We start from the raw sequence: 13740 nt of genomic DNA, 5'->3' as shown, positions 1-13740 counted from the left end.
AAAAAACTGGAAAGCTTGAAAGAGAAGTAAACATAAGGTACAGAGGCACCATTTAATGCATTTTAAGAGATAACATGTTATCACATAGTAACTCAAGGCTCTGAAAGAAAATAATCCAATATTGATAAACAGTTTTGTGTCCTCCAATGTATAAAATTCCTACTTCAAAATCTAAACAGGAAACCTATCTTTCCTATTCACAGCATTATTCGAAAAATTAAAAAAAAAAAACTTTTAAAGGTGGAAGAAAATTTGGACATCAACCAGCTTAACTAATTACAATATAAACCATCATGTCCAAGATTGAACAGCAAGTTCATAGTAGAGACAACAGTAGATCTAAGTCTCACGTTACCCAGGACAGTGCTCTTTACACAACAACCCAGCTTTCTCAGCACTGATTCCAGAAAGGGAAACACTAAAACCCATATTTAACAACTCTCTCTATAGTTTCTCGCATTCCCTATGACTATCCCAGATCTTCCTCAAAGTATTTTAAATAAATTAAACATATTTACAGCCAAATACAATAGCAAAACCACATATTTTAACACGTATTTTCACTCAGCATTTTTCAATGCAAAACAGTGTAATCCACATGGAAGACCATGAATTCCTATCATATTATTCAGGTTTTCTTCCACTTAAAACAATTTGCTTCTAGAGTTAAGTGCCCATAAAGTTTATGTTTGTCTATCTTTTCTTGGTTAATTCTGAGAGAAGTAAGTAGTTCATTATTCATTCAAAGTATAACCTTTTGGAAAAGGTATCTCTTAACCTCACGAATTTACTGCAGAGTCTGGAACCACACAGTGTTTAATTTTACTGATTCTTTGGTCTAATTATCAACCTGTCAGTAGCATTTTAAAAAGTTTTGGGGGATTTTTTTTGTTTGTTTATTGCTTGAAAAGGCTCTAATCTTTTAACCTTTCAGGGGGTAGAATATTAGTTTGGTCCTATTTTCTCTTAACTGCCAATCAAGAAATGTCATCTATTATATCTGTTTTGATATGCTTTCAAGAGACAGGGCTATAGGAATCCCTGATATAAATGACTGATGACTACTGTAGCAAGAACAGGAAAGAGGTGACTGGAAGCTGGTACTCTGAGAGCTCTCAAAGCAAATAAACAATACAAGAAGAAAAATGTCTGTATCTGGAGAATACTTAGCCATTCAAAGCTCTTCCAACTTTAATAAAGAGTACTGTTAAGTAGTCAAGGTGTAGAAATAACACCTTTCCTTCATTGTAGGAGATAAAATAAACTCCCAAAGCATGACAGTTAATGAAAAGAATTAAACCTACTGTGAAGGTACTGGGTAATCTACTATAGTCCTATAGTAGAATATTACTATATAAAAGTAAGTTAATCTTCACTTCTCTTAAGAAACAGAATTCATATATGAACGAATGTACTTATTCTGTCAAATTATCATTACAGTTTTAATCAAGGATTAATGAACAAACTTACTCTAGATGAGTCATAAGAGGGACTTGGTTGACTACTTGTTCCCCAAGATGTCGTACCTCCTCGTTCATCCATACCTAAGGAGAGAAGAAAATGAAAGATATAAATCCAAAAGGATACAATGACAGTTTCTGTATGGTATAGCAGAGAATATAAGTATATGCATTTGACTGAAACTGGCTGTGCATCAATCCTTGTCTCAGAAACCTGCAGAAGTAAGTTACAATGTATCTTCATTAATGCTCTATACAATGCCCTATATACAGTGCAAAATTCCAGAACTAAAATGGGTCTTTGGAGACTTTAAAATAGGGCACAACCTAGGTCTCTCCACCTCTTTCTCCCACCATTGCTACTCTTAAGAGTAGATGAACTGCCCAATTTTCTATAGTTGAGTACTACCTCTATGAAAATATAATGTGAGGAAGGGTTAGAACATGAAGCAAGTCAAACAACTGCTCAAGTTAATAAACTATTTCTATCAGATTACTGATGAGATCTTAACTGAAGACATCAAACTAAATTAAACTGCATCAAATCGTATCTAATCAATGTTAGTTATATCAGAACTAAACAAAATGACATGACAACTCATCCTTTTAAAATCTCCTCTAAAATCTGACTCTAAATGAGTAGATTCACTCATAGGAAAACTGCAAAGGAAAACTCAAAGTGAGAAGGATTAGTAACCGCTAACAAAAAAATAGTTCACTGTGTTCCTTAATATACCTTCTGAAGCTTTGGCTCCATTATTTTCACCTTCCAATCAATCCCCAGAAAAAGTTGAAAAACGTGGAGATGTCTCAACCCATCCATTTCTCTCTTTTCTGTTTTGAGGACCAGACTTATTCATCCTTGACTTCTAACTGGATATACTTTCCCAACCCCTCTGAGTTTCCTCCTATGATGAAATACAAATGGCTGACTTTTTTTGTTTCATTCTCGCATGAGAAAACTCTAGATGTTACAAAGACAACATTCTGTTAAGCTTAGAACCTTTTTTCCTTAAAAAAAAAAAATTCCTGGAAGTCCTCTGTGATTTCAATGAGAAGTGATCTATGATAAATCAAATACTACAAATTCTTCAGTAACTAGCAACAATTCCCAAGACTCTTTCACAGGGACAGAACTGCCAAATGAAGGAATAGGTGACAAAAGCAGGAAAAGAAAGTCAGTATCCAAAGTAGAATACACTAATTACTAGTTCAGTTGGTAGAACCCTAATTTATTCGTTTTAAGAATCTGTACTTTCTGTATCAAAAACAGCGTAGAGAAAAGATGGGTACCTACTATAGACAACACACCAGGCACAACTTCAAATGAATCAAAAGATTTGAAAACACACAGATTACATCTGAAAAAACACAGTGTTTTATTCATTCTTGGAGAAGTCTTATTAAAATTCTAGATTTAAGAAAGATTCGCAGTACCGGAGGAGCAGCCATCAAGTCCGGATCCAACGCTGGGCGCCCCGATGCCCTCCCGCCGGACGTGCACTCCCGATTCCTTTTGGTTCTAAGTCCAATATGGCAACTCTCAAGGATCAACTGATTTAGCATCTTCTTAAGGAGGAACATGTCCCCCAGAGTAAGATTACAGTTGTTGGGGTTGGTGCTGTTGGCATGGCTTGTGCCATCAGTATCTTAATGAAGGACATGGCAGATGAAATTGCTCTCATTGATGTCATGGAAGACAAACTGAAGGGAGAGATGATGGATCTCCAACATGGCAGTATCTTCCTTAGAACACCAAAAACGGTCTCTGGCAAAGACTATAATGTGACTGCAAACTCCAGGCTGGTAATTATCACAACTGGGGCACGTCAGCAAGAGGGAGAAAGCCATCTTAATTTGGTCCAACATAATGTAAACGTCTTTAAATTCATCTTCCTAATATTGTAACGTACAGCCCAAACTGCAAGCTGCTTGTGGTTTCCAATCCAGTGGATATCTTCTTGACCTATGTGGCTGGGAAGATGACTGGCTTTCCCCAAAACCATGTTATTGGAAGTGGTTACAATCTAGATTCAGCCCCGTTCTGCTACCTGATGGGGGGAAGCTTGGGAGAGTTCACCCCATTAAGCTGTCATGGGTGGATCCTTGGGGAGCACAAAGACTCTAGTGTGCCTGTATAGAGTAGAGTAAATGTTGCTGGTGTCTCCCTGAAGAATCTGCACCCTGAATTAGGCACTGATGCAGATAAAGAACAGTGGAAAGCGGTTCACAAACACGTGGTTGACAGTGTTTATGAAGTGATCAAACTGAAAGGCTAGACATCTTGGGCCAGTGGACTGGCTGGTAGATTTGGCAGAAAGTATAATGAAAAATATTAGGTGGGTGCATCCAATTTCCACCATGATTAAAGGTCTCTATAGAATAAAAGATGACATCTTCGTTAGTGTTCCTTGCATCTTGGGACAGAATGGAATCTCAGATGTTGTGAAAGTGACTGTGACTCCTAAAGAAGAGGCCTGTTTGAAGAAGAGTACAGATATACTTTTGGGGATCCAGAAAGAGCTGCAGTTTTAAAGTCTTCTAATACCATCTTACTACTTCACTGTCTAGGCTACAGTAGGATTTTAGTAGGAGGTAGCACACAGTGTCCTTTTTATCTGACCTGTGACTAAAGAAGTAATGTCAGGACAGCCTAGGAAAAACATCAACTTCCTACAGTTAGAAATAAGAATGATTCATAAAACCCAGCAGTTATATCCTGATCCTGGATGGTACTTATCTTGTGTAGACCTGAACTGGTTGGTGCAAAATAGTTCCACTGTCTCAAGAGGCACCACTGCCAATGTTGTAGATGCTGCAGTTGCCCTTCAAACCAATGTGTGTTTACTGTGTGTTATATAACTTCTGGTTCTTTAGCCAAGATGCTTAGTTCAACTTTTTTTTCTCCAATTAAGCACATCCTGGGATCCAATGTATAAATCCAATATTGCAAGTCTTGTGCATAACTGTTCTAAAGAAAAAATTTATTTTATGTACTATATGTATCAGAATAGTGTACACTGCCATGTAATATAAAAAGAAAACTCTACATAAATAACACAGCCAACTATCCAAGTGTCATACCAACTAAAACACCAAATAAACCTTGAACAGTGAAAAAACAAAGAAAGATTCTACAAGTTTGGGGAGTATCACATAAAAAAATACTTTGTTACCATTTCTCCAGTATCCAATTACCTGTGGGCTATTTTCCAAGCATTACCTTTGCAATCAACACTGCAGAACAGCAGATAGGATTCCTATGAGATCCAATCTAAGACAAAGACTACTATTAACCTACAAAATCCATTACTATAAAATTACTTATGAAATTGCAAAGAATTTCATGAAAAGTTTTATTTAAAAAGATTATGCTTTCCATTTTTAACTTATTTTTCTATCAGTTAAGATTTTTTAAAATATTACACAGCCAAAAAGCAAAAGTAAACTGGCTCCTGAAGGCAGGGTCTCAAATATTTGTACACCCATGTTCACAGCATCATTATTTACAATAGCGAAAATGTAGAAGCAACTCCAGTGTCCACTAACAGATGAACGAATTTTTAAAAATGTGGTGTGTATATGTGTGTATGTATATATATATATATATATATATATACACACACACACACATACATGTATATATACATGTATATATACACACATATACATACACACATACATACACAATAGAATATTATTCAGCCTTTAAAAAGGAAGGAAATCCTTACACATGCTACAACCTGAGGCCATTACTTTAAGTGAAATAAGCCACTCTCAAAAGGACAAATATGGTATGGTTCCACTTATATGAGGTACCTAGGGTAGTCAAATCCATAGAAACAAAAAATAGAATGGTGGGCCTGGAGGTAGGGGCAAACATAACTTTCAATGAACATTTAGAACATACAATGCAAACTTATTTGATCATCCTATTCTAATGAAAACAATTCATTTTATGACTGAATTGTCTTATATCAAATAATTAATAAATATGAGGCCTACTTGATATTTTAAATACATTTGTAACAGAAAATATAGAAAAGATAGGTGCCTACTGCAGAAAATGTATCAGACAAAATTTTCAAGTGATAACTGAAATTCTGTGAAAATATATACTCAATACTTATCAGAAAAAAAAAGATTAATTAAATAAAATGGTAATTAATAAGCCATCAGCTAAAGAGTACTACATACCAGTGACACTGGACATGCAGGGGGCTCAAAGGATGCTATGCAATATCATAGGGTTTAGGGTTTAAACCTAGAGCTCTATAGTTTTATTGTTAATGTAGCCAGACTCTGAGTAGAAGGTTGTGGCTGGCACTGACAAAGGCAAGAGTCATCCTTCAGCATCAATGGCTCCTTTCTGCTGAAGACAATGGCTGTGCAAACATAGAATAATGACAGGAATAATAAACTTTCTAAAGCTATAGCCATAACACCAAGGTAACCAGGAAAAAAAATTACATACAGAAAATAAACTTAATACAGAAATTATACAAATTGATCGAAATCTGAAAAAATTTATCAGTAAGAAAATACATCACAGTTGCAATAGTGATTAGAAGGAAATTTCTATTAAGATATGTCTGAATCACCATTGTCATATATTTTCTTTCCTTCCTACTTCTAGTTTATGCATGCCGATTCAGTAATTTTTGAGATGCTAGTACCTCAGCTGACAGATTAAAATGGTAGACGTTAACAGAAAGTTTAAATAATTAAATGGTATAAACACTTTGAGCCTTGTTTAACTTTCTAATTAATCTATACTATTTCTATTCAACAAAATTAAAAGAGTTAATCAATAATAGATTTAAATGATATTTTTCTTTTTTAATCTTTTATATACAGACTCTCTTAAGTACCTGCTTTTCTGAATGGAATGAATTAAAAACAATACATATTTTGATTCCATGTCCTCATTCTAAAAGGTATGCTATTTTTATTTAATATTTTCCAGAAAAGAAGAAACATTAAATTTTAGACCCTACATCTAAAAACAATGGCTTGTGAATTCTATGAAACAATCTGCTTCCTTCTTTTGTAAAACATTTAATAGGAAAAGTAACTGAAAGCAAATCATAAATGACTACACATAAGGCACTTCTCTAAGATGCTGAGGGTCTGGAGAAAGAATAAAAGGTGGAACCAAGTTTTTGAGGTGTCAGAGAGGAAGACTTTTGGAGGAAGAAGTAAACTTGGCAAAGTTCAACATCTGGCATTACTTTCTTTTCTATGAAGAACTAAGATATTAATTACTCTACCTGCTCTCTCCACTATCACCATCTTTTTTGACCTAAAGTGCTCTCTTTCTTGAGTCAGTATAAAATTATCTCACAGTTTCTATCCTATCCCTTCTTTCACTCTCCTAGCACAGGGTCTTAGAGACTTCTCTAGGTTTTTAACCATTAGAAAAAACTGGAAACAGATTTTTTTTTTGGGGGGGTGACATTTTTATACCCCATACACCTATTTTCCCACTGATCTGGGACTCATATGAGCTCAAACAGTACAGAGTTTGTGTATATAAAGCATTATTCAAGGTTTGGTGAGGTTCAGACAAGACCTACCTGGAGGTAAAAGGGGTCAATAAGGAGCAAAGCTGCTGACCAGTTCCTTCTCTCCCACCTGCCACCACCAGACCTACCACCGAAGACTCTAGACTACAACTACTACAAAGGGAGAAACAGATCTGGAACTGGGAAAATATTTCAGGTAATAATGAGAAGTGAGTGTAGAAGGAATGAAAGAAAAGGGGGGGTTACAAAACAAAGAATGGAGAGAAGAGTAGTTAGGATATCTCTGCAGCAAAGCTGGTTAAAAAAAAAAAGTCAATACAGCCATTTTGCTTGGTATTATGCCTGAGGGTCTACCTCTATGGAAAAGGAACATACATGAACTTGAGAGCCTGAGCACAGGGGATTATATACCTCTCTTTCACTCTGTCTCTGTCTCTGTTACACACACACACAGAGCTTTTGGTAGCAATGAAATCAAGTTTTTCTTATTCTAGCAAGTAAAATGTACTTCAAAAATATCAAATCCTAACACTGTTATAAATAAGGAAAGATAATGAACTTTGCAGGACTGCCACCTGCTATAGGGTGATTTGATAGATGATTTGATAAAAGAAATCTGATTGGAGACAACTATGTTGGATAACAAAGCTATGGGTGTGTCTCTTCGATAGTTTCTTCATACTATTTTATTTGTGTGGAGTAATGATATTCCTTTAGATAAGGCTCAAAGGCTATAATAAACTACAAAAAATATACAACTAAAAACCCACCACCACCATTTTTATTGTACTTTTTAGATTTTCAGATACTCATGGTAAAAATCTACCAACGTGTTTTTCCAGAAATTCACTATGAGATAGAATCAATTAGAATATAATGTCAAATCCTTTGTCTTTATCTATACATTAGAGAAAAACTATGGAAATACTGAAATTGTAAGGAAATTTAAGAGAAGTTAAGAACTGCTGTTTCATCTGAAGTATAAAACATTGGTTAAAGAGTTTTATTTAATAAAAATTGAGATTCTTACAATGAACTGTCAAATAAAACAGTTTAATCCTTTTTAAAGTAAAAAGATTAGAAGGAAGCACCTTTTCAGATCATCTTTTAAAATTCAATTGCAATTTCTGTTTGGTATGGTTGAGAAGAAAGATTTACAAGTAAGTGCATTCTAGTGCCGAAGTACACTATAAGTACTAAATAAGTACACTAGAGTAAGGTAATTAAACACATGGCTAATTTCAAGAAAATGACAAATTTTGAAAATAACTTTCAAATAGTTATTGGCTACATCACTGTATATGAATATCCTATAAAGATATAATTAAACAGGATGTTTCAGTGACTTAATCAAAGAAGTGAGAGTAGGTCATAAAGAAAAGGCAGAGGTCTATGTGTTTAAGAAAAACAGAAAATGCCTAATGGCAGACTTTGAAACTAAGTTCTCAGAGGTCAGGCAGGTATTTTGTACCACCTTGGGAACTGTCCAGCGATCTGGTATGTTGAGGTTTGCTCTGACTGTCTGAAGAGAAATTCTAACCCTGACAAAGCTCTAAAGACATCCCCCAAAGTCCCCTAAACTAGCTGCCAAATTTCTGGAAAGAAAAGCCCTCCCACTGCACTTGAGAACCTGAGGAGCAACTGCAATATTCCTCTCTAAGTAACAAAGCACTGCACCCTGAACAATACTGCCAGGTGTTTTCTTCCATATAGGCACGAAGGACAACACACTTTTTAAAAGGTTTGGTGCCTCTTCTTCAACTGTGGATAAGGCTCAGCAAAAAATGTCCCTACTCAGTTTGTCGATAGTATAATCCTGTTAGATCTACCATATAAACATTTTCAAAGTCTATGACTCACTATTTTTAACACGATCATTTTAGTCCAAGCCATCATCTACCTATATTATGGCAACAGACTCCTAAAGGGTCTCCTTCTTGCCCATTCCACAGAGTGTATTCTCTATAAAGGAACTAAAAATGACCTTTTCAAAACAACTCAAATCATGTCAATCCTATGCTCAAAACCTACCCATCTCACTCAGAATTAAATCCACTGGTCTATAATGTTCCATGGGTTCTGCCCCCTCCTCTCTAACTAATCATCTCCTAATAATCATTCTCTTGTATCACTGTACTTGAACAACATGGACCCCTGATTTTGCTCAAACACACCCAGCATGCTTCCTCCGCAGGGCCTTATCCCTCATTCTTTCCTCTTCACAAAATGGTTCCCCCAGATATCTGAATGGTCTGTTACCCTAATTTTCTCCAAGTCTCAGTTCAAATGTCGGCTCATGGGTGGACATTTACTGTTTTTCCCCAATAGACTGAAAGCTCCATGAAAACAAGGATGTAGTCTCTTTTGTTCAATGTTATGTGTTTTGTGCCTGGAACAATGCCTGACACACAGTGGGTACTAATAAATATTTGTGGAAGAAATAAATGTATGAAGTTAAATTAATATAATCAGTTTAATAAAAATGGTGCTGAAACTGGTCCCCTGTTAGCTTACCTTTCTTCTTTAGACAATAATCAAAACCAATATTCTGTAGTTTGAAAATTCCAGTGAGAAGCAGTTAAAGACTGTAAATGACTCTATGAACTAGACAAGTAAGTATCCCCAAAGAGCCAAAATTACAAAGTGTTAGAGAAACCTAAACCCTCACTAGGCTTGGTGGCTAAACCACACACAGATGTTAAGTACTACAGCTCTGAAATGACCTCATCACATGTGCTAAGAAAAATCAATTTGTATTCACTATAGTACAGCCTAAAGTACACAGCTATAAAAGTAATTTTAAATAAAAAATGTTTCCAAAAGTTTCGTATAGTCTACATGATGTGACATTTACAAATGTGGTTAGAAATATAATGATTCTCTTAAATTTGGTAACACTTCTTTCAAATTCCCTTAACTGGTCAGTTACTCACTGTATTAATTTCTACCTTGGCAGTATTTCAAGTAACTATCCCATTTGTTCTCTTCACATACACAGTACTCTGGTTCAGGTCCTGTGTACTACTTATTCTTCTACTATGTTCCCATTCCCATCTGCAGTTAACACTGCCAGCACACTTATCACGCTATAAACACAAGTCAGATCACATCCATTCACTTTTCAAATGTGATCTTCTGCTGCTTCAGGAATAACATTCGCACTCTTGAGCATGGCATTTTTCAAAGTGGCGTCAACCTACTTTTTCCGCTTCAGTGTGTACTATATCCCTCTGAAAACGCAATGCTCCAGCCTCATCAAGACATTAATCACTCCTCAAACATGCCAAGACTTGTCACACATTCATATTCCACTCCTACTGTTACCTAGCCCTAGAATGTCCACCCTTATCTTTCCCCCCAACTATTGAGTTTCGAATTTTGAATCAGACTAAGATCAAATGTCCCCTCCTCTGAGAACTGTTCTCCATCAATTAGGTCTAAATTAATCACACTTCTTCAGAAAGTAATTTACATTTATTTTGTCTTCAACACTGATAGTTGTTTTCATGTATATCCTACCAATAAAACTTTGTGAACATGTCTTATTCATCTCTATGTTTCTCTGGTACCCAGCAGAAGTGTGGTATTCTGCATTCCAATGATTACTGAATGGTTAAAGAACATAGAAAGTTAGGGCATTCACATGACAGTCATAAGAATTCAGTAACTAAAGATGGGTTAAAAAAATATCCAAAATAGAAGAGTGATATCCAGCAATTTAAGTAGATCTTCAAGAATTAGTAAATAATAATCACTATTATTTTTAAGTATTGTTTTTTTTAAAAAAATTACTTTTAAACAGATTGAAAATATGCTGGAGAAAATTTCAAAACTGAACTACTAAGCTTAGCTTCCAACATGATGCAGTAAACTCTGACAGACAGCGACTATGAATCCTGGAGAACAAATATAAATATAAAACAACTACCTCAAGGCTCTACCTTAAGAGTAAACCTAAAGGGTCTAACTAGAGAGTGAACAAAACCAGGCTGATTGTGGATGGTAATATAAACTTGAAAGAGACCATAATGAGTGAACGTTTCAGGGATCAGTACAGGTGAGTTTCCTATTTTAAAGCTTTATTCTGCAGACAAGCATCAGCCACAGTATGCAAGAACTAAAATTCCAACAGAAAACTTACTGTCTTTCTGGCTTGAAGGAAAAAAGGACAGAGCAGGACAACCATAATCACCAGAAATTAAGGACAGAATCCCAAAAAGAAGAGAGGCAGAAAAGAGGAGTCCCAAATTCTTGGCATCTCTCTCTCACTGCTGAAGTCTTTGGCGGAGCCCTAAGGCACAAGTTCACAGGGCAGTTTGGAGCTGAAAGAATCAACTCAAATTGAGATGTGAGCAGCTATCAACCTCAGGCGAGATAAGAGTTTTCACTTTGTGTCCAATCCAATCAATGCTCACTAAAACAAAGATAACAAAACTCTTTGGAGGAACACGAAAGAAGCCAAAATTTCCACAAATAACATTCACAGTATAATACAACCCAAAATTCCTTGACAGTGAAATGTGACCCAATCTCAAGGAAAAAGATTCGAAGAGGCCAACTTCAAGATGACCAAGATGCTGAGATTTTTTTCCAGACAAGAGCATTAAACCAGATACCTTAACTACACATAACGAATGAACTAAAGGACATATGCTCATAATGAACAAAAAGATTGGAAATCTCACAGAGAAAAACACACACACACACACACACACACCAAATGAAAATTTTAGAAATAAAAATTAAAATATCAAAAATCTAAAAAAAAATCTTGGATGGGTTTAAGAAAGGAATGGAGATAACAGAGTAAAGTGTGAATGAATTTGATGACAGATGAATAGAAATAATTCAATCTGATAAAAAGAGAAAAAATTAAAAGACAGTGAACAGGTCTTAGAGACCTAAAGGAAGACACTGAAAAGTCTAACATAGACATAATGTGAGAACAAAGAAAATATGGTAGGAAAAAATTTTTTGAAAAAATGGCCAAAAAATTCACAAACATGGTTAAGAGACACAAATTTAAGGACACTCAGTAAACACAAACAGGATAAATATTAAGAAAACCATGTCTAGGTATACCACAGTCAAACTTTTGATAACCGAAAACCATGTCTAGGTATACCACAGTCAAACTTTTGATAACCAAAAATACAGAGAAAATCTTGAGACAGGAGCTGAGCTAAAAGCAGTCAAAAGCAGAATAGAGAATACAGAGGAATGAATAAATGACTTAGAAGACAGGATAACAGAACTCACTCAATTAGAATAGCAGACAGAAAAGCAAGTAAAAACCAAAGAAAGCAATATAAGGGACCTATGGGATAATATAAAGCATGCCAACCTACACATAATAGGGGTCCCAAAAGGAGAACAAAGAGAAAGGGGGATTGAAAATATATTTGAAGCATGACTGAAAACTTTCCAAACGTAAAGAAGTAAACAGATAACCAAGTACAGGAACCACAGAGGGTCCCACAGAGGGTCGCAAACAAGAAGAACCCCAACAGATCTACACAAGACATATTATAAGTAAGATGGCCAAGATTCTAAAGGTAGCAAGAGAAAAACAAAGAGTTGGTTACAAGGAACCCCCATAAGGCTTTCAGCTGATTTCTCTACACAAACACTGCTGGCCAGAAGGGAGTTATACTCAAAGTCCTCAATGAGAAAAAGCTGCAACCAACTCTATCCCACAAGACTATTCTTTAGAATAGAAGGAGCAAGAAAAAATTTCACAGACAAGCAAAAACTAGAAGAATTCAGCTAAACCTGTCCTAAAAGAAATATTGAAAGGTCTACTCTAAATAAAAAAGAAGCAGGAAGCTATAGAAATGAGAAAACCATAACTAGAAATGTGATAACTACAATGAGTTGCACTAGAATAAACATGAAGATGTAAAGGACATCAAAATCATTAAAGGTGGGAGAGGGGAGCAAGAAAATATACATTTCTTTTCCTTTTTCTCATTCTTTTTAGGATGTGTTTGAACTTACATGACTATCAGTTTAAGGGGTGAAACTGAAACGGGTGGGAAGAAATAAATTAGGAGTTCAAGATTTACAGATACTATTATATATGAAATAGTTAAACAACAAGCTTATACTGTATAGCACAGGGAACTATATTCAATATCTTGTAGTAACCTGTAATGAAAAAGAATATGAAAATGAATATATGTATGTATATGTATGACTGAACTATTTGCTATACACCAGAAATTGACACGATATTGTAAACCGACTATACTTCAATTGTAAAAAAAATGGAAATAAAATACATTTTTGAAAGAAAATTAAGAATTTGTTGCCAGCAAAACTGCAGTACAATAAATACTAAAGGTTCTTCAAGCAGAAGGAAATATTATCTGAGAGGAACTTGTCTCTTGAGAAAGGAAAGAACATCAGAAATAGTAAACAGAAGACACTGTTTTTCCTTTCAACGTCTTTAATACAATTATTTATCTAAAACTTGTAATATTCTCTCACAGGAGTAACAATGTATCTAGCTGTAATAATATGTTAAATATAGCATAAATGAAGGCAGGAGTAGGCGTAAATAGACCTAACTTTCCAACATTTCTACATTCTATCTGAGGTGATATAATATTAACTCTAACTAGACTGAAAAAAGTTAATGATGTACATTAACCTTAGAGAATCTACCAATGTGGTGGGGAAGAAAGCAAAGTCATCACTAAATGTCAACTAATAAATTAAAATGGAGTCCAAAGAAACAGCCAAATCCAAAAGGA

General features: G+C 35.2%; 1 protein-coding gene and 1 pseudogene across 6 annotated transcripts in view; one reads left to right on the top strand and one right to left on the bottom strand.

The window, feature by feature from the left end:
• Positions 1-13740, bottom strand: part of TCF12 (transcription factor 12) — a 328904-nt gene that overhangs the window by 199870 nt on the left and 115294 nt on the right. For all 6 annotated transcript variants that reach the window (XM_074366183.1, XM_074366185.1, XM_074366186.1 and 3 more), the window contains one exon: positions 1471-1544. In XM_074366183.1, coding sequence (XP_074222284.1) covers positions 1471-1544 — 74 coding nt within the window. The remainder of the gene's footprint in view (positions 1-1470; positions 1545-13740) is intronic.
• Positions 2746-4100, top strand: LOC105080471 (L-lactate dehydrogenase A chain pseudogene; annotated as a pseudogene).

The sequence above is a fragment of the Camelus bactrianus genome, chromosome 6 (assembly GCF_048773025.1).
Source record: "Camelus bactrianus isolate YW-2024 breed Bactrian camel chromosome 6, ASM4877302v1, whole genome shotgun sequence".
Classification (NCBI taxonomy): domain Eukaryota; kingdom Metazoa; phylum Chordata; class Mammalia; order Artiodactyla; family Camelidae; genus Camelus; species Camelus bactrianus.
This window is presented reverse-complemented; position numbering and strand designations above follow the sequence as displayed.